Source organism: Morone saxatilis, unplaced genomic scaffold (assembly GCF_004916995.1).
Source record: "Morone saxatilis isolate NCDOM2014 unplaced genomic scaffold, NCSU_SB_2.0 Contig17, whole genome shotgun sequence".
NCBI lineage: Eukaryota > Metazoa > Chordata > Actinopteri > Moronidae > Morone > Morone saxatilis.
Genome location: NW_023339729.1, coordinates 28,672,734 through 28,695,527, shown reverse-complemented (window position 1 = coordinate 28,695,527; position 22,794 = coordinate 28,672,734). Strand labels below are relative to the sequence as shown.

The window sequence follows — 22,794 nt, the reverse complement described above, 5'->3', positions numbered from 1 at the left end:
ATCTTCTTTACTGGAGGTGATGTTTAAACTGAAGATCTCAGTCACTGGTTCCTTTGTTATGGTGTTGGACTGTAGTTGACCCAGTTTTGTCTGTCCTCTGTAGAAGGTCACAATGAGGTTTTCAACAGGAGCAACGTCCTGTACTGTACACTGCAGAGTGTACGGATGACCCTCATACATCGGCCCAGTATGATTAACAAAGCTGATGGACACATTGTCTGGAGGCTCTGTAGAAACAGATCAACAGATAAACCACACAGAAAAGGCTTGATGCACTTGATGCATTTTCTAACAGACAAACACAAATATTAACTCACTGTAGACTATTAGAGGAAGCATAATGTCGCACGACCCTTTCTCATCAGTCATTGCATAGCATGAAGCTGTGATGTCCCACTTAGTCATCTTGTCCACAGTCCAGATGACAAAATGATTCTGACTGAGTCCAGAAGTCCCCTAGAGTTGCATAAGGTCACAAATCACAGAGCAATTAAGATTCAGTTTGAATGTAGACTATATTTAAATGTTACTGTCTAGCTGGTATTATTTTATTAGCTCAATATAATCCAATACAGTAGCCCTGCAATAAAACATAAACTGCTTTAAGCTTTGTAAAGCCTATAATGTTGAGTTCTGTTAGCATTGTTTTATATCTGTGAAAATGCAGTCTGTAAACACATTCAGTCTATGTGCTGAGTGAGTGTTCTGAGTATGAGTCTGAGGCTCACATGCTTATGTGGACAATCATAGAAAAAAATGTGTCGGTCATAATGACCTGATATCAGCTTGAAATAAATGTAATGGAGCCGTAAACTGATGAAAATGTGGTTGGAAGTGGTTTGGGAGGCCCCAGCCAAGGCCACGTAAACTCAAACATGTAGTGAAGGTGACGTCGGAATGTCTGACTGAGGCCCCTGTCCAACTCCCATCTTCAGAGGGTTTTTATCTGTATCCTGGAAGAGCCTGGGAACATGGAATCCATTAAGTTTGGAATCCAAGTGCCATATTTGAATCCACCATTTGTAAGTGGCTGCATCAACTTGTGGCCTGAAGATCAGCAGACCCTCCAATCAGTGTCAATCAAAGAACCTGCTGGTGGGCACCAGGGTGAAGTAGGCCTTCCAGCTGAAGAGGGAATCATTTTGGACTTAGTTATCCCAAGGGACCCCTGAAGCAGCAGAGAGGTGTCATGAGACCAGAAGGACTGCAGCTTCTGTGATCATGAAAGCAAATAGATGAAGATTTTGGGAAAGCCATGGAGAAGGACTTTCAGTTGGCTCTGGAAAACCATTAGGCAAACAAGGAAGGGAAGGCAAGGTCTTCCCCAGTCTGTTTACAGAGGGGCTGGAGAATAGCTGACCTTGAATGGGGATACTGAGTAACTTAACCTGACCAATATCCCCTCTGTGAAGGTGGATGGTAGAAGATGAGCTGAATGACTACCATAACCATTTCCCTGGTAGAGGTTAGGTCGTCTCATAGGGCTGAAAGAGATTCACCCTGAGGTGCTGAAGGCTCTGGATATTTGCTGGGCTGTGTTCACTCTTCAATGCTGTGTGGAGCTCAGGGAATCAGGGACAGTAATTGTGGACTGGTGGGGTTGGTGGTGCTCTGAAATGATTGGACTGTCACACTGCTCACCCTCCAGGGGTAAACCTGTGCCAGCGTGCTGGAGACGAGGCTCCGGGCCAACTGTCGAACCACAGATACAGAACTAATAATGCAGATATTATTCTGGTTGTGGAATAGTGGACCAGCCTGTTTACTCTTGCAGGAATACTGGAAGGGTCATAGTAGTTTGCCCATCCAGTTTACAGCCATTTCCTCCTGGATATCTCATGGGGACTGCCACAGAAGTAGGGGGTGTTTGGGCCATTATTAATTGCCATCTTGTCCTTGTGATGAGAGCTGGGTCTGTGTTCCGGGCAAGAAGTCCAGCACATTCTCTGTGGGATTGGGCTTCACTAGGGTGGTGACACTGTCACTCATAAAGGCGGAAATGGCACTTTAATGGACAAAATGTCAAGGGGGTGCTGAAGTGGAGAGTACTTGTTATGGTGACTTTAGGATAATATCTCTGCTCCCATTAGCTTGGGAGTGAGTTTCTGCCCCAAGTAAAGGAGTATCTAAGGATCTTGTTCACAAGTGATGGTAGGATGGAGCAAGAGATTTATGAGTGGATAAGATCAGGGGTTGTTAAGTTACTTTTTAAGCTAATATGGCTTTCAATTCATATAGAGATGATTGATTTCCTACCAGGCTGACTACCCAACCGAGACCAGAATGATTAATCCTTTGTGAAGAGCAGTTAGCTGTGAATGAATCTCCGAACCTGTGACAGGAGAGTTTACACACAATTAGTTATCACTAATTTACACAGAAACATACAAAAAAGGAAAAAGATAAAGGAGGGAATCCATTTATAGCTACTCGTCCGATCTTTTTTTGTGTTTGTTGACTTATAGTGTGTGCAAAAATTCTTCACATTTTTCTGCATTGCATGGCTTCCCTCCTTTTTCTTCATCACTAGTTTAAAGAGACATCATCTTCTAAGCAAAAATAGGCAATTGCAAAGTAGAAAAAGAACCAGATATTTATGCCTAAGCTTATCAATGTAGGGAGTCCAGTGCACTTAAGGCAGCATGTCCACAACTTCAAAACACTGTTTACCCAATGCTACACAATGCACTAGTGCACTTTTACAATATGTGTCATTACTTTTGGTCCATACACTACACCTCATGTTCTCTACAGTGTACATCATCTTCACTTAGAGAAAAGTATGTTTATATTTTCTTCTGAGAAAATGTTATTTGGATCTCTGAGCCACTGTACCACCCTAAAATAATTGACCAGCTATTCCTAACATACCTGACCACCAGAGTGGAGGGTGATATCCTCAGGCGGCAACTGGCTTCTGCTGCTGACTCTACAGAAAAGTGGGCTGGGACACCGTGAGAAGGAGAAGGTGGAGACGGGAGGATTGTTGGAGAGGGAGAGGGAGGTAAAATTTGCACTGGAAGAGGTGGAGCAGTTGTGGAAACTGGAGATGAGGTAGCTGAAGTCACAGGGGGGATCAGGGAGTGGTAGAGGAAGAAAGACACAATAAGTCACTTAATTATGTAAACATTCAAGTTAATATATATTAAAGACTCTCCAAATCATTGTGAATTAGAGTTTAACTACAGCAATACACAGTCACAACAGATAAGGGTTTTTTTTTTTCAAAGAATTCATCAACATTTCATAATGATAATCTTATAATCTTAAATCTTATATATAAATAAGCACTGTATACAGACAAGAACCTAAAATACAAGATTCGAGGATTCTTGCCCCATTGGAGCTGAGCTGAATGCACATAGGAATATTTAGTAGCAGTATATTAAAGTATCTGCAGTGAGTGGTACAGAATATAAATTATGTATCTCTTCATTTGTTTATCTTTATGTGTGCTGTAAACTGTATGAACTTGTGAGTCTTTACATAACACAGGCAAGGGTCAATTGGATTTTGCCATCTCGTGAAATAATACTCTTTTTAGCTGATCTATTGTGAACCATTGTTTCAAAGCACACTGAATACACCCAGTGTGTTCCTTTGAGGAAGGAAGGACACCCTGCCCAAGTCAAAGACCTCGCTCCTCTTTTCTATGACCATTGTTCCAATGACTCCAGAGGTTGTTCTGCTGCCTATCAGACGATCTCACTCACAGTGGCTCACTGGTGTGTGTGTCAGCATTCTGGCTGTCAAAATGTATAGTTATGTTTCCCACCTATCAGTCTGCAAAATTAGTGAAATAAGGCAACTGCCAGGTTATGTCTATACCGACAGTCTCATCTACAGAGCTAAATCAGAGTCAAAAATCTAAATTAATCTGTCATGATTTCTTGATATCTATTTTTTTTCTTAAATGTCAGAAAAAATTTGTAAACTTTACAATCTGTACAATCTGAGAAACATTGGATTTGAAGTCTGAAGTGTCAGTTGCACCACTGCTAGTATTGTCATTCATCAGGTACGACACACACTGTGTATATGTACTGCAGATAGAAATGCCCTCATAGAGATGCATTTCTCTTTTTTTTTCTACCTGTGGTTCCTAATGAGGTGAAAAAGAAGAAAAAACATGTTACAGCCCCACATATTTTCAGATTTTTCTCTTCAAGTAATTATTCATAATGCCCAGAAACCCAAATCACTAATTTCCCTCAAGGAGCTTTACAAACTCAATTTAACATATACCCCTACATCCCTGCTTTAATCTGTGCTTTTTGGCGAGTTTTACCTTTTAAGTCCCCTAAAAAAGTCTTTAAAAAATCACTCTGTGCTTGTTCAGCTCACACCTCACTGACACTCAAAACCTGTGACAAGGTACCGCAAGTACATCCCAGCAGAATTAACTGTAACATTCATAAGCCAAAAAAACGTTTACTAATTAAAATTTTCAGCTTGTATCATCTGCCCTATCTACCCTCGCTGTTTCCACATTGAGCAGGTTTGTTACGACGCTTTGTCTCATTCATTTAGCTGTCATTTCACTCACCTGAGCCGAACAACAGCAGAAGTGTGATTGGCCACGCAGATCCACACATCCTTCCTCACTTTCACTGCCTCAGAATATTGACTGCCGATATGACGTCTCTCCCAAACACCAGTTACTGACTCTGTGATGCTGGCAGTGACACGGCCTGAGACTTCTGAGAAAAACACAGGGTACTTCAGGTTTTTATGGGAACGTGGGTGTGTATGTATGTTCTTTTTGTGTGTGTGTGTGTGTGTGTGTGTGTGTGTCTGAAGCTGATGATCAGGCGATTCCTTTGCTTTGGCCTCTGAAACCCACCATGGGCGTTCTCTGTTGGTATATCAAGAGAGGAAGGAAGGGAGGGTCAAGAATAATGCAAAGTAGTGCCGCAGCCCAGAGGGTAAAAATGAGTGTGCATTGTGTGTGAGCAGTTACACACAGTAGCTGTAAACAACAGAGTGAAAGATGATGTTATTATCAATGTAGCAGCTCTTTTCAAATTCCAATCTTTTGTTTTCAGTTCAAGTTCCACTGTTTTGCTAAAAGAAATGATGTATTGTTGTCTGCTGTTGCTATTAAAACCACATATCTCCATATTTTTACTTTCTTTTTACAAATGCAATGTTTCCTTGTCCATTGTTCTATTAGACAATTTACTTGCACACAATTATTCAGTTTTTTTTAGTTTATTATAAACTAATGAAAACTACTAATACTTATGGGTTCCATTTCTGCCAATGCAATCAGCAACTACACCGCTAGATGCTACTAAATGCACCAGTGTGGTTCTTTAAGTGGCATTTTAACTGTAATGGAGTGTTTTTAAATTGTGGTATTGAAGGACTGAACTGAATATTTCCTCTTGCACTTCATGAAACCTTTCGTCATTTCATTGGTGGTTATTTTATTTATTTATTTTATTTCATTGTAGTCCTGAGTTATTTTAATTTAGTGTTTCCCAGGAACGTCAAAGCACTCTTGGATGGGAATGTGTTTTATAAAGAAAGCTCATGATTATTATTGTTGTTATGTGGCCACCATTTCTATTAAAGGGTCAGTTCCCCCCAAATCACAACATATTTCCTGAGAGTCCAGTTTATGTTGTTGACAACTGAGCAAACTCCATCCACTGAAGACCACGGTGAAAATGTGGAAAATATTTGAACTCAATAACATTACATTATTGTAGCACATTATTAAAGCATTGAATAATAGTTAAGGTGGCATTAGAAAATATATTGTTCTCCAATTTTTTTATATATTTTTTTTTTCAAATATATGTGTGTTAATATCGTTTCTCTATTTCTTTGTCTAGCTATTCAAGATTTTAACTGAAGCATGTGTCATGCTTAATTTGTTTGGAAATCCAATATGAAGTGAGGGAGACAATACTGGTGGTACATTATGACACACAGTATGCTGGTTATGTTCTTGTATTTGAGAAATGAGAAATAATAAATGTCTCTACAACCGCAAAAACAGATTTTATACCGGGGGCTGAATAGCTACAGGCCTATCAGCGAGAATAGAGTTTAAACATGTATTTATTGTTTATGTATTTGGGGTGACACGGACGGTCTCACCAGTTGAACTTCAGTACTAAAGTTACCTCTGCTGCTGCCTCTACTTCCTGGTGCACTGGTTATAACCGAAAGTAATCGTTTGCGTCATTTTCTGTGCATTATTGCGACGGTGTGTTTATTGTCTGGGTATATGACACGGTAAGTGCTTTATGGATTACAGTGCTCCTGTGCTTTTGGATTGTTCTGTTTGTGCCTCTGCCGCTGCGCTTCTTCCGCACTTCATATAGTTTAATTGGAGTTAATCATTGACAGTAAATAAGCGGGAGCTTGCTGGCACAGTGGCTGCTGGGTACTGCGGACGGGTCCTTCTTCCTGCTGTGGAGTCGTTTTCAGATTTATTTAGTCCGTTTAAATAGTTTATCCAATTAATGTATTAACTGCTCCGCCAGAAGAGTGACGTTTTCAGTCCCATGCGGTTTGTTATTCTCTGGCAGACACATTTAAAGTAGATACCTTTAACCTACGGCCCAGCTCACAGCGGCCATAAAGAAATATAAGGGCCTACAGTATTAATGGTGTTAACGTTGCCTGTAGAAGATATGCTATGCTGATTCAGTTAAAGCCATGTTTCTGTGCAGTGTCAGTGTGCATTGCTATTAGTTTGTTTGACTATTATGATCAATATTTACATAAATAATGCTTCAGCTGTACTTAGTTACTGTGTTTGTAGCTTGATCCATACTAGAGACTAAAAGTAAGAATATCTCGATCCCTGCTGCTCAGATTTTGACTTTTTAAACTCTTGTGGGTGTTATGGTCAGTGGTTTCTAGAGTTTTCTCCTCCATGGTGTCCCTGTCTGTCTGTATGTCTCTGTGTGTGTGGACTTCTCCCACTATCCCTGATTACCTGCTCACCTGTCTGACTGCTCAAATATGCCAGCCATCAGCTCATCAGTCCTGCAGTATATGAACCCCGGTTCTCCATCCACTCTCCCCCAGATTGTTGTCTATACATGCTCGGTAGCAACTCTCCTGCCCAGTTAGAGAACTTTAAGATACTTTTTTCCCTGTTCGTGCTGATAAACTTAACCTTGTTTTTTCCCCGTGCCTCATCACCTTCACCTCAGCTGCCCACTCCTTCCTATCAGCCACGCTGCCTCCACCTTCAGCTCCACTCTGCCTGGATCTCAGCCATTATCCTCTCACCACTGCAGCAGGAGCTTCACATCACCGTTTCATCTGCTGGTTCTCAATAAAGCCTGTCTTTGGTAATCATACCTTACTGAGTTTAAATTCTGCTTGTGGGTTCCTCTGTTGAACATAACAGTGCCCCCCCCGCAGGAAAAGACCTGCAGACTGCAGAGCATCTGCACCAACATTAACAACAGATTAATATATATTATATACTGCTGAATAATTGTAACAATCCTATATTTATGACTTATTTATGCTGGGAGTCAGTCAGAGATAGGAATGCTGAGAGAAACTGTCTATTTAATGTCATACTAAATACAATGCGACAATTTAACACTGAAATTTATACCTAAAAAAAGTAGAGCAGCCTCCAGTTACCAGAGTTATTTCATAATCTAGAGCTACGACTAATCACACATTGTAATGGCCAACATTTGTCACTGTACAGTGGCATCAATTGCTTTACCTTGTGTACTCTAGCTGTAGCTGGCTGGATTGAACTCTGTCTGACCACATGCCCCGACTCAAACTCCCTAAAAGACCTCAGTGTTGGCCTGGGATAGATCCCACCTACCTTGCCTTAATTGGGGTTAGTGATGAGGTTGCAGTATAACCCTATTCACAATAAACTATGGGTAAAAAACAATACTTCCATAAATACTAGTATCTGATTTTAGAGGGAGCCGCGGTCCCCTCAGCACCCCCCATGATGATTTGTTGTTACTGCAAACATGACAACATAAATACTTGTGACCCTTTATGTGTGATTTACTAAGGTTTGTAACTGCAGACGGTCTGGCTCATTAGAGAGTGAGAAACTTTTCCATTTTCCTATTGAATCATCCTTCTGACGGGTCTTCTCAGTGAATTAAAAAGTTAGCTGAAAGAACTTTTCACATCCTGGCAACCTAAAAGTTCTTCTAGTTAATGCTTAGAACTGATCTGCATCAGCATTATGAAATGATTCATTTTATTTGATTTTATTAGTTGTAGCCCTTCATATAAATCTCCTATAAAATTGAAAATAGTAATGGAATCGATCTTCTCATCCAATTTATAGCAACAAAGCAGATAAGAGTATTGTTGAATTGTTCTTTTACTATTGAAGGCAAAAATCTGAAAATTAATTCCAACCTCTTCCACCTGCTCAGTGAGAAGATATGTCGGTTCCAGGGCTTCTCCTCGAGACTCTGGAGGAGCTGGGCAAGGATGACTTCATCGCGTTTAAGTGGCACCTCTCCATAAAGATCTTGGCCAACTGCAAACCGATTCCCAAGTCCCGCCTGGAAGACATTCCCCGGACGGAAACTGTGAGCAGGATGATAGAGAGCTACGGCGAAAAGTCAGCTGTGGATGTCACTGTTGCAGTTCTGAAGACGATGAATCAGAACAACGCTGCGGATGAGTTAGAGAGAAGATACGCAGGTGCAGGGCAGAGGGTGTTTTGAGTCAAAGTAACCAAAAGTAACTTTACGTGTGTCAATACCATTGAGAGTATATATATGGTCTTTATTCTCTGCAACTGTATCTTTTCATCAGCAGGAGCAGGAGCAGCAGGGGGAGCAGCAGCTACACCGTCCTCCTCTGCTGCGGTGCCTACTGCTGCTCCTGGCGCGATGGTAGCTCAGCAGGGAGGCATCATCATCGCGCCATCAGTCACCGGTACCACCTGTAAAGCAGTGAATATAACCATTAATAAATAAACTGGGCTGTGTTTATTAATGACCAGTTTTTGTTATATGAAGTTATAGTTGTTTACAAATACATGAATAAGCACTTACATCTGTTTACAACTATATCATAGTGTGTCACAAATATTAATTCAATGTGTCTATATCAGGTTTATACATGCTTGAACGTTTCTCATTCTCATTCTCAAGTCATACGATGACCACGAGCAATATCATGACTTTATATACATTTTCCATGCTATGGTGCTTTAAGACCAAGTACTAAATGAAGAAAACATTTTTTAAATGTGCTTAAAATTACATCATTCTAAATAAACAATGAAAACAAGCAGTGTAGTCTGTACCTTTTTTCCACACTACTGTATATAGTGGTTAAATATTTGTGTACTTGTCACAACTTGTGCTTTCACAGAGTTTACCAAGAGTGCTCTAAATAAAAATAAAAACTTTTATACACAGTAGAGAGACAGTTACAGAGATACACTGCATTAATATTGCTAATGTAGACCATAAATGCTGTCAAATGTGTTGTATCTAAAGCATTATACCTTTAAAGTAGTAGTATTCTGTGTGTTACAAGCTTTTTGAGTGTATGATGTGTTCATAGAGGCATGTTTTACTTCTCATAGTAGGAAAAGCACAGGTGTTACTTACAACATTAGCAAAGCCTCTGTTCTATCCAAGTGTCCATTGTGGCAGTGAGCCAGCAAGAACAGTATCAGCACCCTGAAACTGAAGCAGCTAAATGGAATTCAGCCACAATCATTCACACCAGAGCTAACTGTGTGACTGAGACACATTTTAAAGGGTTGATCCTCCAAATAATATCCACCTGGTGTCAGCAGGTGGCGCTGGGGCCACACGGACGTGACCTCATAAGGTCTGTGCTGCTGTATCAAACCTCCAGTTCTCATTTCACAGAGGCAGATATGAGAAAGCTTCAGGATGGAAACAACTGCAAGATCATTATTTATAGTTAATTTTATGTGTTTGTTTGTTTTTTTGGGAGTGAACTTATATCAGACATCATGTGCTTCTTTAAAAACAGTTTATATCAAATGAATCCAACCGGTAGTGAAAGTGAAGCTGGATGTATACCATTTCCTTCCTATTTTTATGACGTAATTAAAGCGTGATTGTATAACTGTTGCAGGGATTGCTGAAATAGTTTCAGATGCTCATCAACAATTTTATCAGTTCAGTTATTATGACTCACATCTGATATTTTGGCTTAATGAGCTTTTGATGGCTGTCCTCTCTAAGCTTTAGTGCAGCCATTGTTATCTCACTCCATATTGCTGTTATGCCTACTAACCCAGAGGGACAAGGACTGTTATTAGCTTGAAGTTATTCATTTCTATCTTACCTTTTAAGAATTTCTGCAGACAATCTATTATCTTTGATTTCTCTTAGAAATAGAGTGGTCTTTGTAACAGTGTTGCCTGCTAATTTGTAATTTTTTTAAAAACTGAATATCTAAAAATTTAACTCTACGTAAGAAAAATAATTACTCAAAATATTCGGCTCTGCAAGCAATAAGCATCAGTCAAACAGAGGATATATAACTTTGAAAACAACAACTGGTCAACAGGAAAAACCCTGATTTAAAGCACAAAGAGAGACAGTGGGAAATGTCTCGCTGTGGCCAGCAGACGTGCTTTGTCTCACTTTAAGACGTGAGATTTAATAGGAAGTCCGTCAGTCAGTCTCGTTCTGTGAAACATGAACTTGAACTTGTGTGTTCTTGTGGTTTGCAGTTGTCAAACAGGCTTAAGTTAGAAACTAAAAGTAGTCTATATCACCCCACAATGTTGCTGCACTTTCAGTAGATTCACTTCTGTCAGGACAGCTGTCTAATTACTGGAGCCACTACGGTAAGACATTCACTGAGATATTTAAGAAAACAAATCTGATTTATAGTCCGGTCTTAAAATAAATCAAGTCAAAGATGTCACAATGATGCTTAAACATCATAAAACGCAAAACTATATAATAATTATTTTATTTATATGATTATTTTCCAATATTCATCATCAGCGTTTGCTTGTTGTTTTTGTGCATCTTCTTTTAACCTGATATTCAAGTTAGTTTTCTTTTTTTTGTGTTTTTAAATTAGAGGTAAACATTTTAAAAAGATAAATGCTTGATAAGAAATATGTAACCTACCAAGCAGAAAAGGAACTGTTCTACAGTGATGTGCATATGTTGCTTATATATGTAACAACAACTTAATCATTTTTGTTATTTTTGCCATCGAGGTTAAGAGTAAAGATACAGACAGGAAACATGGGGGAAGAGAAAGCACTAACAGACCTTGTACAGATATTATGAAAAGTAATATTAATAAGAACATGTAATCGATGTATTGATAGATTACACTCGTAAAAATAAGGTCTTCTGAAGGTCATTGCCAAAAGAATACATTTAAACTTTGACTCATGACTTTTATGCTGAAGTGTGAGTTCACTTTCAACTTAACATAAAAAAATTGTTTAAATTGCAAAAAGTGGTTTAATCTGCAAACTGAAATCCTATTTTCCCTTTTTTCAGTGAGCAAAAATGCAGGTTTCACTTCTGATCTTAGACACTCTGGATGAGCTGGGCGCTGATGAGTTCAAGAGGTTTCGGTGGAACCTCACTCAGCAAGTGCTGGACGGGTGTCAGCCCATTCGTAAGGGCCATCTAGAGAACGCTGACCGGCAGGACACTGTCAGTAAGATGATAGACAGCTACGGCGAAGAATCAGCCGTGAACGTTACTGTTGAAATCCTGAAGAGAATGAACCACAACAACGCCGCAGAGAAGTTAAAGAGAACATACGCAGGTAGGCTAGATCATAGGTTTCTACCTCTTTACCTTAATTCTACATACTTTTTTAATGGTAAATTATTCTGTTTGTGTCTGTCTTTCATCACCAGGGGGGGCAACAGCTGCACACAACCCCACCCCCACACCTTCCTCCCCTTCCTTGAGTCTGACTCCTGCTGCTGGTGCCAATGTTTGTGCCCAGGGTAAAAGTGTTATCGTGGCACCCAACATCGCAGGCACCTCTGGTGTGTCAATTAATATGAACATAAACACACAGTAATCACAGTTACACCTCATTAAAGTGTGTAGTCTGTCAAACTGAATAGCCTGTGGGCTGTCACAGGGGTTTTGTGACATAAAGTTGACTGATTTCCATGCAAGGACATTAAAAAAATGATTTAAAGCAAGACTATGTTAAATTTGAAGGAAGAAACAAATACAATTTAACAATATTTCTCTTAAAATTGTCTTTGACTTCATAAGCAATAAAACACCCACATTGTGTTCATGTATTAACCTCAGGGGTTTTGTTGCCTTATTTGGTCTGGTCTAGCTTGGTTTCTGCAAACAGATATTGTTGTGTAACATGTAACAGACCACAGGAGTCCACTGACTGTATGGCTCCTTTCTACTTGTTGCATTATGTTTTAGCATTTCAATTGTTTTATTACAAAAGTGAAAAAAAAAACAACACAATGAACCACACTGGGACACGTGTTGCTTCCTCATATTTCTATATTTTCTGATTTAACGTTGTTTCTGAATAAATCTTGCTAATCTGAATCTAGGTTTCTTGCATCCCTTTCTTATTTGTACCTAAATGAATCACTTTTTTAGTGAAAGCACAAGTGAAACTACTAACATTCGCGATGGCTCAGTTCCAGAAATGTTTGCTGCGCAATTAGATTTAGATTAGATTAGATTTAGATTTATACTTTCTTAATCCCCTATTGGAGAAATTCTTCGTTTCACTCTTTTGTTTTTATTTTATACACACACAGGCTGAAAAGCACACTCGTGCACATGCAGGGCTTGTGGAATGAAGCAATTGATGATGTTAACAAGTAAAACATCTGCTATGAAAAGGGGTATTTTAAATATTGTGGAAAATATGTTGGAAGGTCACAAGCTTTTCTCCTGTAATTGCCATTTGTGGCCCTCAGGTTGGGCTGCTCAGCCAAAATTTGGCCAAATAAGTCTTTAATAATTTTGTTTAAAATATATTGATCTTCTAGCTCTACAGATATATTTGGCCTCCTTTCCGCCTCATTGGTTTGGTTTTACTTTCACTGTTTTGTTTCACTCTCACCGCTCTCATCCGTGTTGTATTTGCCCACAGTATTCAGCTGCTTTTTAACACGTGCTTCGTAGACACACTTAGCGGCCAGCTGATCGACATTCAGCAGCTAAAGAGCTATGAATTTCCATCGGTAGATGGTGGAGACCAAAACTGAGCTAAATGAAAGTAGATGGACTTAAAATTACTTTATGTGAAGAACCTGTGCTAATGTAACTCCATGTCTGGTAGATAATAAAATAAGCAACTTCTTGCTAAAAATATTTCCCCATGGTGGTAGGGCTTACTGTTATATGTAATAATGCTACAATATTTTAGGCTTAAATATACTGTCAATGATCATGAGAATCATATAACCATTTGACTGGCTCTCTATATAAGGATATATTTTATTGTTTTGTGGTTTTGTTTTTGTTTGATTATTCATTTGGCTGGTCTCTATATGTGCACCAAATCTCACTTTTAGCATTTAAAGTAAAAATTATAATAAAAAAATAAAATAACATAACATATATAAAAGTGTATAGCTTTTGTCAGTATCTTTCTTCCATGAAAACTAAAACATAATTTAAACAGGAGATAACTTTAGTTCCACGTGTCAAACATGTTAAACATCATATCTGTGCTTACACATAGATATATAGTAAGTAAGTAAGTAAATTTAATTTATAAAGCACATTTAAACACAGTATAAACTGACCAAAGTGCTGTACAGTGGATGACTAAAAAAGGCAAATAATACAGAAAAACACATTGGTAAATAAATAAACTTCAAAAATGGACAGAAATAAAACAGAAAAAAAAAACATTGGACCCAATAGTCAATAATTCAATAAAACATGAATAAAAAAAACCTTCAATATTGGGCACACAACAACGAAATACATAGATGAGCAGGAGTACAGGGTTAGTGAACAGGGAAGGCCAGGGAGTAAAAGGTGGTTTTTAGCCTGGGATTTGGGAGGGCAGAAGGATGGGAGGGGGGCAACATACAGTACTTTTTAAGATAATAACAGGAACAAAACGTATACTCAATGTAATGTATGTGATATGATATCAGTGTAAATATATTGTCGTGCATCGCTAATGCTGATAAAATATAGTTAATATAACTGTGTAGCTGTATACTGGACTATGTAATGTAGTTAATACTAGTAATGTGGTATGTATGTGATATGTATGGATGTATATATGAATGAAAAGAACTAATATATGTTATATATGAGTAATTGATATGTGATATAATATAATGATAGTAAATGATATGTGATATAGAGCCGAGTCTGTAATATATGTCGTAGATAAAATCTATGTGATGGAAGGAATTTTAACGGGAAAAAGCACAGGTTAATGTGTAAAATGATACTGACTGTATGTACAATGTGGTATGTATTGTGTTTGTTTAATTTAATAGGTGAAAAAGGAAAAGTATAATATGTCGTATAGTAATGGTGATATGTATCGTGCTAGATGTAAAATGATAGAAAATATATACATAGTGATAGAGTGTATAGTGAAATAACAATGTTAATGTGGTTTATATGGTGATAATATATGAATGAAAGAAATATAATCAAAATAATGATATGTGAGAAGCTGTGTAGAAAAATCTAAAAGAAAAAATAATATGTGTATGTGAATGTGATAATGTAATGTGAATAGAGATTAATAATATGTGTATGTATGTGTATATATGTGTATATATGTGTATATATGTATATATATCTATGTGTGCTTACATGGCAACCCGGAGTCCGACGTGGAGGGACAATCACGTGAACAGCCGGAAGCGCACTGTCAGAAAGCTGAACCACGTGACCAAAATCTAAGCAAATAGTCCAAGGTGTAGTCAATGGCGTAGCCAGAACTGTGGCAGGGAAAAACTCGATTTTTAAACAGATAAAAAAAAAGAAAGACACTACTATGGGTTGTTAAAGCATAGAGAGGTTACATCTCACATTTATTCTGCTTTTGTAGATTTCGTTGCCCCGTATCGCCTTCTGAATCCCGCCTAATGGCCGTAATATGACGCGTTTGTCCGCACCTTGTTCATTGTTTCGTTCTTGAGTTTAACACACCCGGAAGCGAGAGTTTGCCATCTACAGGCTAGCTGTTAGCTTGCGCGATGAAAGCACAAAAGAACCGGAAAACACAACATATATATATTTTTTAACAACTTGGATAATAAAACGACGCGATTGCAGAGCCGGCGTACTGAATTGAACGGCCAACATCACTGTAACCCGCCTCGCCGTAGCTCTCCGCTGCTCACTCGCTAACATTAGCAGTGTAGACTCCGTTAGCGCTGTGGTTAGTTTTGGTGACTGCCTGGTGATGGCTGTGGCACATAGAGGTTGTGTCGTGGCTGGATATTTACTCCTGCTCCTGCTGGCTGGGTGCAAAGCAAGGATACACAAGCTCACCTTGAAGGTAAGGTGACTGTTTTAGAGAGTTTATGTGTTCGTGGCGCTAACGCGGAGCTCGGACGGTGTTTTATTATTCGAGCCAACTGAGTGCTGACGATGATGGAAACGTGGTGTCGTGTTGTTTTAAAGATGTTTTAAAGGTTTAACAACGTTGGTTTGAAGTAAATTAATAAAAGGTAACTTCTGACGATGTTTCTGGGTGTATTTTAGCAGCATGTGTGCTACAGCAGTGGTTCCTCTTCCTTTGAAGGAGACCCCCTGATTAAGTAACATATGTTGTATTTCATATTGTATTCAATATATAACGATAATAACAGAGAACAACTGATAAACTGTACGGTTTACCCAGATAGTTAACATAATAACTGCAGGAAGTTCGGGTTAAATAAGAGATTTGGATGAGCAGATATATTTTTAGGAACTTTTTATGCAAACCTGTTTGTATTATGTATATATTTTCTATTATTAATCAATTATATATTGTGGATTAAAGCCTTTTTTTTTACACATTCAGTGTTTTATTCCTGACGTTTGTCCATTGTGTCATCAGCTGTTTGTTATAATGCAGGATGAGGCTTTCTGAGAGTAAAGGCTCTGTGAATATAGCATTCAGGTCTTTAAAGATAATAATTTAAACTTTAAAAATGCACATTTTTAAAGTAGTTTTCTTTCAGAGATATATGCCTACTCTGTGTATTTAAGTGTGCACTTTTTCTTACACCCCTTGCGACCTCCTGTCAAGCTTTGGCGACCCATAGCGGGGGTCCCGAACCCCAGGTTGGGAACAACTGTGCTCGAGGCATTTGAACTGTAACTTAACTGTTAAATGACTGAACAGTTTGCCTTAACAGTTTTTGTTTATCCTTCTTCCCAGAACGAAACCCGGTCTTCCGTGGACCTCAACAACTTTGGTTTCTTCCACAATGGGACTCTAGACGTCAGCCTGCTCTCTCTGCGGCTCCCAGACCAGCTGGTGAACTACAGCGTCTATCCTGTAAGGAGTGCTGGTGTCTGTGCTCGTGTGTGTCAACAGGTGGAACCGTGGTCGTCAAAAATAGTTGTTACTGAATGAATTAAAGGGAGGAAATGCATTTATAGAAGTCTTAAACAAGAAGCCTGGTAATATCCTTTAACTTGTCTATTAATCCTATGATAAGACCCAAACTAGCAATGGATTGTGTTGCTTGTCTAACCAAAGCCTGGTATAATTTATTACTCTGTGTGCCACAGAGCTTCATTGTTGTCCACAGACCAATAAAACACACCAATGCATCATACTGTAGCTCAAGGTGACATGTTCCTGTGTTACCATGAACACAGGCACTGGTGCAGTAAATCCTGTCAACTTTCTTATGTCTAAAAGTATAAAATGACCCAAAACAGTTGCCATAGTGCCACAGAAAGGTAAGGAGGTCAGAAAGTATTGAGAGAGAGGCTGATGAATTGTTAGTGTTGTTTTTATTTTAAAGATATTTGTGTTTTTGTGTAGCAGCGTGTATTGAGAGGGAGTCCTGTTAACTGCATACCCTTCTAATAATAAGGATTGGAATTGAAAATATTATATTGATACCAATATTATCACTAATATAATAGTGTTTTAAGACGAGTTAACGAGGTCTTAGTTTGGTGTAAGAGAGAAACTTGAATGTAGAAGATGTACGGTTATATTTTTCAGTTTAATGCAGAAAAATGTTTTTGTTTTTCTTTCTTGACATTTGGTGAGTTTATGTTGTTGCTCGTTGTGAACTCGCTGCTTATCTCCCAGCTACAACTACTCGGGCGGTGATTGGGAGGGGTAGGAGGATGCTAGCGCAGCACACAAACTGTGTACATATATGTATAATATAATATAATATAATAATATATATATGCTGTGGCCTGTTGAAAAATCGCCCAACCCCTAAAATCACCAAAATGTGTTTCAAAAGAGCTTCTAGGATTGACATCTTTATTTATTTTATTCTTACCCTTTACAAACCTTTATTGAATGTAAATATCAAACAAACATATATGAACATTTAGCTTAGCTGTTTATAAGTAGGAGAATTGAGATGACTTCCTATTTTTATTGAGTGCACCGTGGGCGGTCTTTCCCCTCAGGTTATTTAGTTTAGTGATGTGTTTGAAGCAGAAGAATCACAAACAAGCCATTGGAAGTTGCTGTAAAACATTGGGAGCTGTTAAATGGAGCCGGAGTTACAATATACGGAGGGTTGAATGATGACACTAAATGTTCAAATGGGCCATGAATTGTGAAATGTTGTGTTTACACTTCATGTGCTTGACCCACTGACTGACCACATCTATAACTTCCTTTAGGTTGGTTTCACGCTCTCCAGGTCACGTGTGAACGGAGTCTTGTCCTACACAGTAAGTAAATCATTCATCAATATTTCTGTATCCACACACACACACACATTAGTCACACTATTAGGCTTTCAAGGCAAACTACTCTCTTATGTCCTACGCTATCAATGCAACAAATATAAGATACTGACAAAAAAATGTGTTCAAATTTGATTATTTGACTGTTTGTTGTGATTTTATTTTCTCCGGTCTCCAGGCAGAGGAGACAGAAACATGCCCACTCATTCTCACAAAGCAGACCAACAACAACAACGAGCCTCTGATTCTTTTTCTTATTGATATCAACACGCTCAGGTATGTATGTTTTAGCACCGTTGTTCGGAAGTGTGTATTACTGTGCCCTGACAACCTAAGGTGAATGTTTACTGTATAACGTGTGTGTGTGTGTTTGTGTAGTGTCAATGTGAAAGTTATAGGTAAACAAGACAACATCTTGATCGCCAAAAAAAAGGCTGAAGCACCAAAAGGTCAGTATTACTCCAATTTTACAATTCTTACAAAATCATTCAGTGTTTGTATTCCCTCTGCAGTCATAGTTAAGCACCAGGATGAATGATGGAATCATTTTAGACAGACAGTACTTTGAAATATCTCGTGAGGATTTAAAAATGGCTCAAGTCTTCAACCATTTTGTAAAAGCCAAGGAATATGACAGGTAGCTAAGCTTGGGATGTCTTGTACCTTTTTCTTTGTTTCCTCTAGGTCAGAAAAAAACCAGGGAAGCTCCTGATAATCCTGATAACGCCGCTAAACCAGCTGAGAATAGTAAACCAGCTGAGAATAGTAAGCCAGCTGAGAATAGTAAGCCAGCTGAGAATGTGGACAAAAGTGAAGACAAACCAAAAGTTAACTTGCCTCCCAAGGAAGATGATAACACGCCTAAACCGGAAAACGAAACATTCCTGGTAAGAGGTGTTTCACTGTCTGTTTGTGTCATCTATTCAGAAATTCCATTTCTAATCTGTATTTGCTTGTAGCTGGAGAAGATCAGCCAAATGACTTTAGCCTTGGACAAAGTTGACGATGCCTACAACTTCCGTGTAAGTACAACCTTTGTTAACCTTTACATGTAAAATAATAGTTTTCTGTTGTTTAAGTGTTGCGTGACTTTTGTTGCTCCCTCCTCCGCAGTTCCAAATGGTGGTCGGCCTGGTGGCAGAGGGTCTGTACAGCCTCAAGTTCCACTATTGTCAGAACAGATCGCCTGGAATCAAACTGCCCTACTCGTTCACTGTAAGCTGAGGGTGTTTGTGTTGGGTTTGCGCCTGTAGTGTGCGCGCTCACGTCTGTGCACGTGTTAACCTGAGTGTTTCCTCTGCAGGTGGAAGTGACAGAGAAGAATCCGGATGGCTACCTGTCTGCAGCAGAGATTCCTCTGTCTCGTCTTTACATTGGTATGGCTGGAGTCTTCTTCACCGCTGCCATGGTCTGGGTGTACACACTCATGAAGCACAGGTACACATTAGTATTGTTGCCTTTTATTCTTTTAAGGTTGAAAGATCATTTAGACCTGGTACTCTACTACATTACTATAGGGTGTCAAAAATGACCTGTGTGCTTGTTTACAGGTACAGCGTGTTTAAGATCCACTGGCTGATGGCAGCACTGGCCTTCACAAAGTCCACATCACTGGTTTTCCATAGTGTAAGTTAAAGCAGGCTATTGTCTTTTGTTTAATATCTCATGTTTGTGTTTGACTGCTTACTGTTCTCGTATTACGCCTGGATTCTTTGTGTTTTTAATGCAACCTCTCTGCTGGTGTCTCACAGATCAACTATCACTTCATCAACACCGAGGGGCATCCTATTGAAGGCTGGGCCGTCATGTATTATATAACACACTTGTAAGTACAATTTCTCCAAGATATGAACTTTAAAGTTGCTCAACACTCTTGTTTTTTTTATTTTTACAGTTTTTATTGATGTGCTTTCCAGGCTCAAGGGGGCTCTCCTGTTCATCACACTGGCACTGATTGGCACCGGCTGGGCTTTTGTTAAATACATCCTGTCTGACAAGGAAAAGAAGATCTTCATGATCGTAATCCCTCTCCAGGTGTGTGTGCACGAGAAACTGTTATTTACGCCATTGACTATACACAAGATGGACAACATGACTGCTCCCCAAAAGACTCTCACTCACTCAAAATGATGTCCCCAGCGCAAGATGGCAGAGGCCATACATACAGAATATTTTGGCTTCATTTTTGCACAGTAGGAGGAAGTGAAGACGCGTCGGTGATTTAAAATCAGTTTTTTACCTGTCATCCTCCAGGTTTTGGCTAATGTCGCCTACATCATTATCGAGTCTACAGAGGAAGGCTCCAGTGAATACTATCTGTGGAAGGAGATCCTCTTTCTGGTTGACCTCATCTGCTGCGGAGCCATCCTTTTCCCAGTTGTCTGGTCAGTGTGTGTGTGTGTGTGTGTGTGTGTGTGTGGTCTGTCTAATGTGTATCAGTAACATTTTCCATTTTAAAAAATCCATTGAAAATTTGAATTAACACAGTAGTTTTGAGACTAATGTACAGGCAGCTGGCTGTTTCCACAGAGGAGAGTTGAGATAAAAGGATCTTTATGGCAAATAGAACAGATTTTAGTACTATACAGCATCCAAAGTGCCCTATTGTCATTGTATTTTGTCGTAAGTAAGTTTAACTTACTGTAGCAGTAGGACAGAGGTAAGATTACCAGGAGACCAAAAGTAATACTAGAAGGCAGGCGTGATGATAAGCGTTACCGCCAGCCAATCAGAAGGAAGTTGAGCCATGATGCAGGTTCCCATCTTCTCAGCCGACCCTCATCATGAATAGTAATAAAATCGACTCCCTGTTTTCAACGTCTCCGGGTATAAAATTACGAACCTAATGACCTAACAAATGTTCCGTGGGCCATGCCTGCACGTTTACCCTATATGGAGAATAACATTTTCAGTCTGTGTGCGCAGTAGTTCTCAAACATAGTTGTCTTTGTAGGTCCATCCGTCATCTACAGGAGGCTTCAAGCACCGATGGCAAAGGTGAGAATCCGGATCAGTTACAGCCAAAGTGTTTTCTCAGTTGCTGAGATTGAGTTTTTTTAAAATTAAATTGTCTCTTGTCTCTTTCAGCTGCCATGAATTTGGAGAAACTCAAGCTCTTTCGGCATTATTATGTGATGGTAAGAAGGAGTTCAGCTCAGCAGTATTTTTCTTCTGTCCTCGTCCGTCCATCAATCCATCCCCAAGTCCATTATTAGATGCCAGTGAAATTAAAATCCAACCACAACCATAATAATTTTAGCTTGACAGCTTAATCCCTTTAGATTGCATTTACTGCTGATTATGTTGCTGTGTATTGGCAGAATATCTTTTAATAGGCATGTTTTGATTATCAAGCATTATTCTTATAAATTATACTGAGTCACAGTGTCTGGCAAGGCATCGCCAGGCCTCTCGTTCAGCACAGTCACTGCTGCAGAGCTAGAACAAAGGCTTTGCAAACAATCCTGTTACTGTTCGACCTTTCGTACAATAATCTGTCGTTACACTTTGTTGCAAAGCAGGTTTCACTAACCTCGAGCAATATAGCAGATTAGATCAAAAACTGTGTTCGTTCAAGCATTGTGTAATTTTTGAAATTCTCTTTTCTTCTTTTTAGATCGTATGCTACATCTACTTTACGAGGATCATAGCCATTCTGCTCAAAGTCACTATGCCCTTTCAGTGGCAGTGGTGCTATGAGGTAAGACAAGAACAAAGTACAATAACAATCTGACTTTATTATTACGTGTTTGTAAAAGGTCAAAGTCATCCTGTTCCTTACCCTGACTTAACAAAGATATTACACATTTAAAGTCCTGTGTTATTTAGCAAATGGACAACACTATTACTACTACTATGTTTCAGGCTACATTGATTAAATCATTAGACCATTTGTTTAAGCTTTAAACCTTAAAAACGGCACAGGGACACAGATTTATGTCTCATGGCAGTAATATGAAGCTTGTTTTCATGCTGGGTGGGAAGAAATGTGTTTATTTTGACAAATTCAATAGGTAGCTATAAACTAGATGCTGTTATGCTACAGGGCAACTGTGAGCAGTATTCATCTTTTTTTTATTGGTTTCACGTCCATTTTCTGTCATTAAACACACTCACTCCTGTCTCTTCAGTTTTTGGTGGAGGTGTCTACTCTGATCTTTTTTGTGCTGACGGGCTACAAGTTCAGACCAGCGTCCAATAACCCCTACCTCCAGCTTCCCCAGGACGAGGAGGATGTAGAGATGGATGAAGTGTAAGTATACACTATCGCACCTTTCAGTTAACCCTTTCAACTCTACACCCTCTCTGGTTTCCCTCTCATTCGCAGTCTTAAATATGATTTTGACATTTGCTGTTCGTGCTGTAACCATGAATGTATACACAACAGTCGCCTTTCCATGTACCTGAGATGTCAGAGATACCGCTGTCAATGTAAAGAGGAAGTGCTCTCAGTCCCAGAATAAGGCAGGCCTTTTCTGTTTGCATCCATCAGGACTGATAAAGGTTTAAAGGCTCTTTGTTTCTTTCTGTGTCCAGAGTGACCGAGTCAGGAGCACTGGAGGGTATTTCCAAAGTCAAGAAAACCTGTAACGGACGTGATCGCCAGAAAGAGTCCACCTTGTGAGGCGGAAGCTGCATCTTCGGGGGAAGGGGGGGCCCACTAAACATCCCCGGGCCAGCTGGTACAAAGGGGTGCACACGGACCGAAGGCTTCCCACCCCCAGTGACAGCTTTCCTTTTTGAAACTCTATAAGTGGTTGCAGTGGTCGAGCCCACTGTCTGGCTATGCAAAAAAAAGGACTAACTTTGTTGGACGCTCTCCATTTCCTCAAAACACCTCCACCCAGAAACTTTCAGAAGGAAACAGGCTCCTGCCACATAGATGGGTGGAGATATGGAAAGGAGGTCTGATGTTCTATAGATTTTAACTCTCTCTCTCTCTCTC

The 22,794-nt window shown here is 39.3% G+C and overlaps 3 protein-coding genes across 7 annotated transcripts in view; 2 read left to right on the top strand and 1 right to left on the bottom strand.

Moving 5' to 3' along the window:
- LOC118327159 (bifunctional apoptosis regulator-like) overlaps positions 1 to 22,794 on the bottom strand; it is a 337,943-nt gene that overhangs the window by 203,041 nt on the left and 112,108 nt on the right. The window lies entirely within an intron of this gene.
- LOC118327164 (pyrin-like) lies at positions 6,149 to 9,249 on the top strand. 4 transcript variants are annotated; one of them, XR_004796671.1, is made up of 4 exons: positions 6,149 to 6,246; positions 7,176 to 7,316; positions 8,394 to 8,667; positions 8,788 to 9,249. XR_004796671.1 is itself a non-coding variant. In XM_035660431.1 (4 exons), exons 3-4 carry the CDS (start codon positions 8,403 to 8,405, stop codon positions 8,943 to 8,945), a joined length of 426 nt encoding a protein of 141 aa, XP_035516324.1. In that variant the 5' UTR covers positions 6,149 to 6,246; positions 7,176 to 7,316; positions 8,394 to 8,402; the 3' UTR covers positions 8,946 to 9,249. The 4 variants fall into 4 exon arrangements, 3 of the variants coding, with proteins under 3 accessions (XP_035516324.1, XP_035516322.1, XP_035516323.1); XM_035660431.1 differs by having other exon boundaries at positions 8,785 to 9,249; XM_035660429.1 differs by having other exon boundaries at positions 8,782 to 9,249.
- LOC118327156 (protein GPR108) lies at positions 15,095 to 22,788 on the top strand. Its single transcript, XM_035660419.1, has 18 exons — positions 15,095 to 15,468; positions 16,339 to 16,458; positions 17,784 to 17,834; positions 18,028 to 18,125; positions 18,228 to 18,298; positions 18,534 to 18,736; positions 18,809 to 18,871; positions 18,963 to 19,064; positions 19,153 to 19,286; positions 19,400 to 19,475; positions 19,601 to 19,674; positions 19,766 to 19,883; positions 20,103 to 20,233; positions 20,803 to 20,846; positions 20,937 to 20,986; positions 21,466 to 21,549; positions 21,980 to 22,101; positions 22,386 to 22,788. The coding sequence occupies exons 1-18, from the start codon at positions 15,373 to 15,375 to the stop codon at positions 22,471 to 22,473; spliced, it is 1,725 nt and encodes a 574-aa protein (XP_035516312.1). The 5' UTR covers positions 15,095 to 15,372; the 3' UTR covers positions 22,474 to 22,788.

Bases quoted from the DNA above. Each gene is read 5' to 3' on its own strand.
- LOC118327164 (XM_035660429.1), top strand. From the start codon at position 8,403: ATGTCGGTTCCAGGGCTTCTCCTCGAGACTCTGGAGGAGCTGGGCAAG. The intron at 8,668-8,781 runs GTGCAGGGCAGA...TCTTTTCATCAG, and splicing joins GTTAGAGAGAAGATACGCAG to CAGGAGCAGGAGCAGCAGGG.
- LOC118327156 (XM_035660419.1), top strand. From the start codon at position 15,373: ATGGCTGTGGCACATAGAGGTTGTGTCGTGGCTGGATATTTACTCCTG. The intron at 18,872-18,962 runs GTAAGTACAACC...CCTCCTCCGCAG, and splicing joins ACGATGCCTACAACTTCCGT to TTCCAAATGGTGGTCGGCCT. The intron at 20,234-20,802 runs GTCAGTGTGTGT...TTGTCTTTGTAG, and splicing joins ATCCTTTTCCCAGTTGTCTG to GTCCATCCGTCATCTACAGG.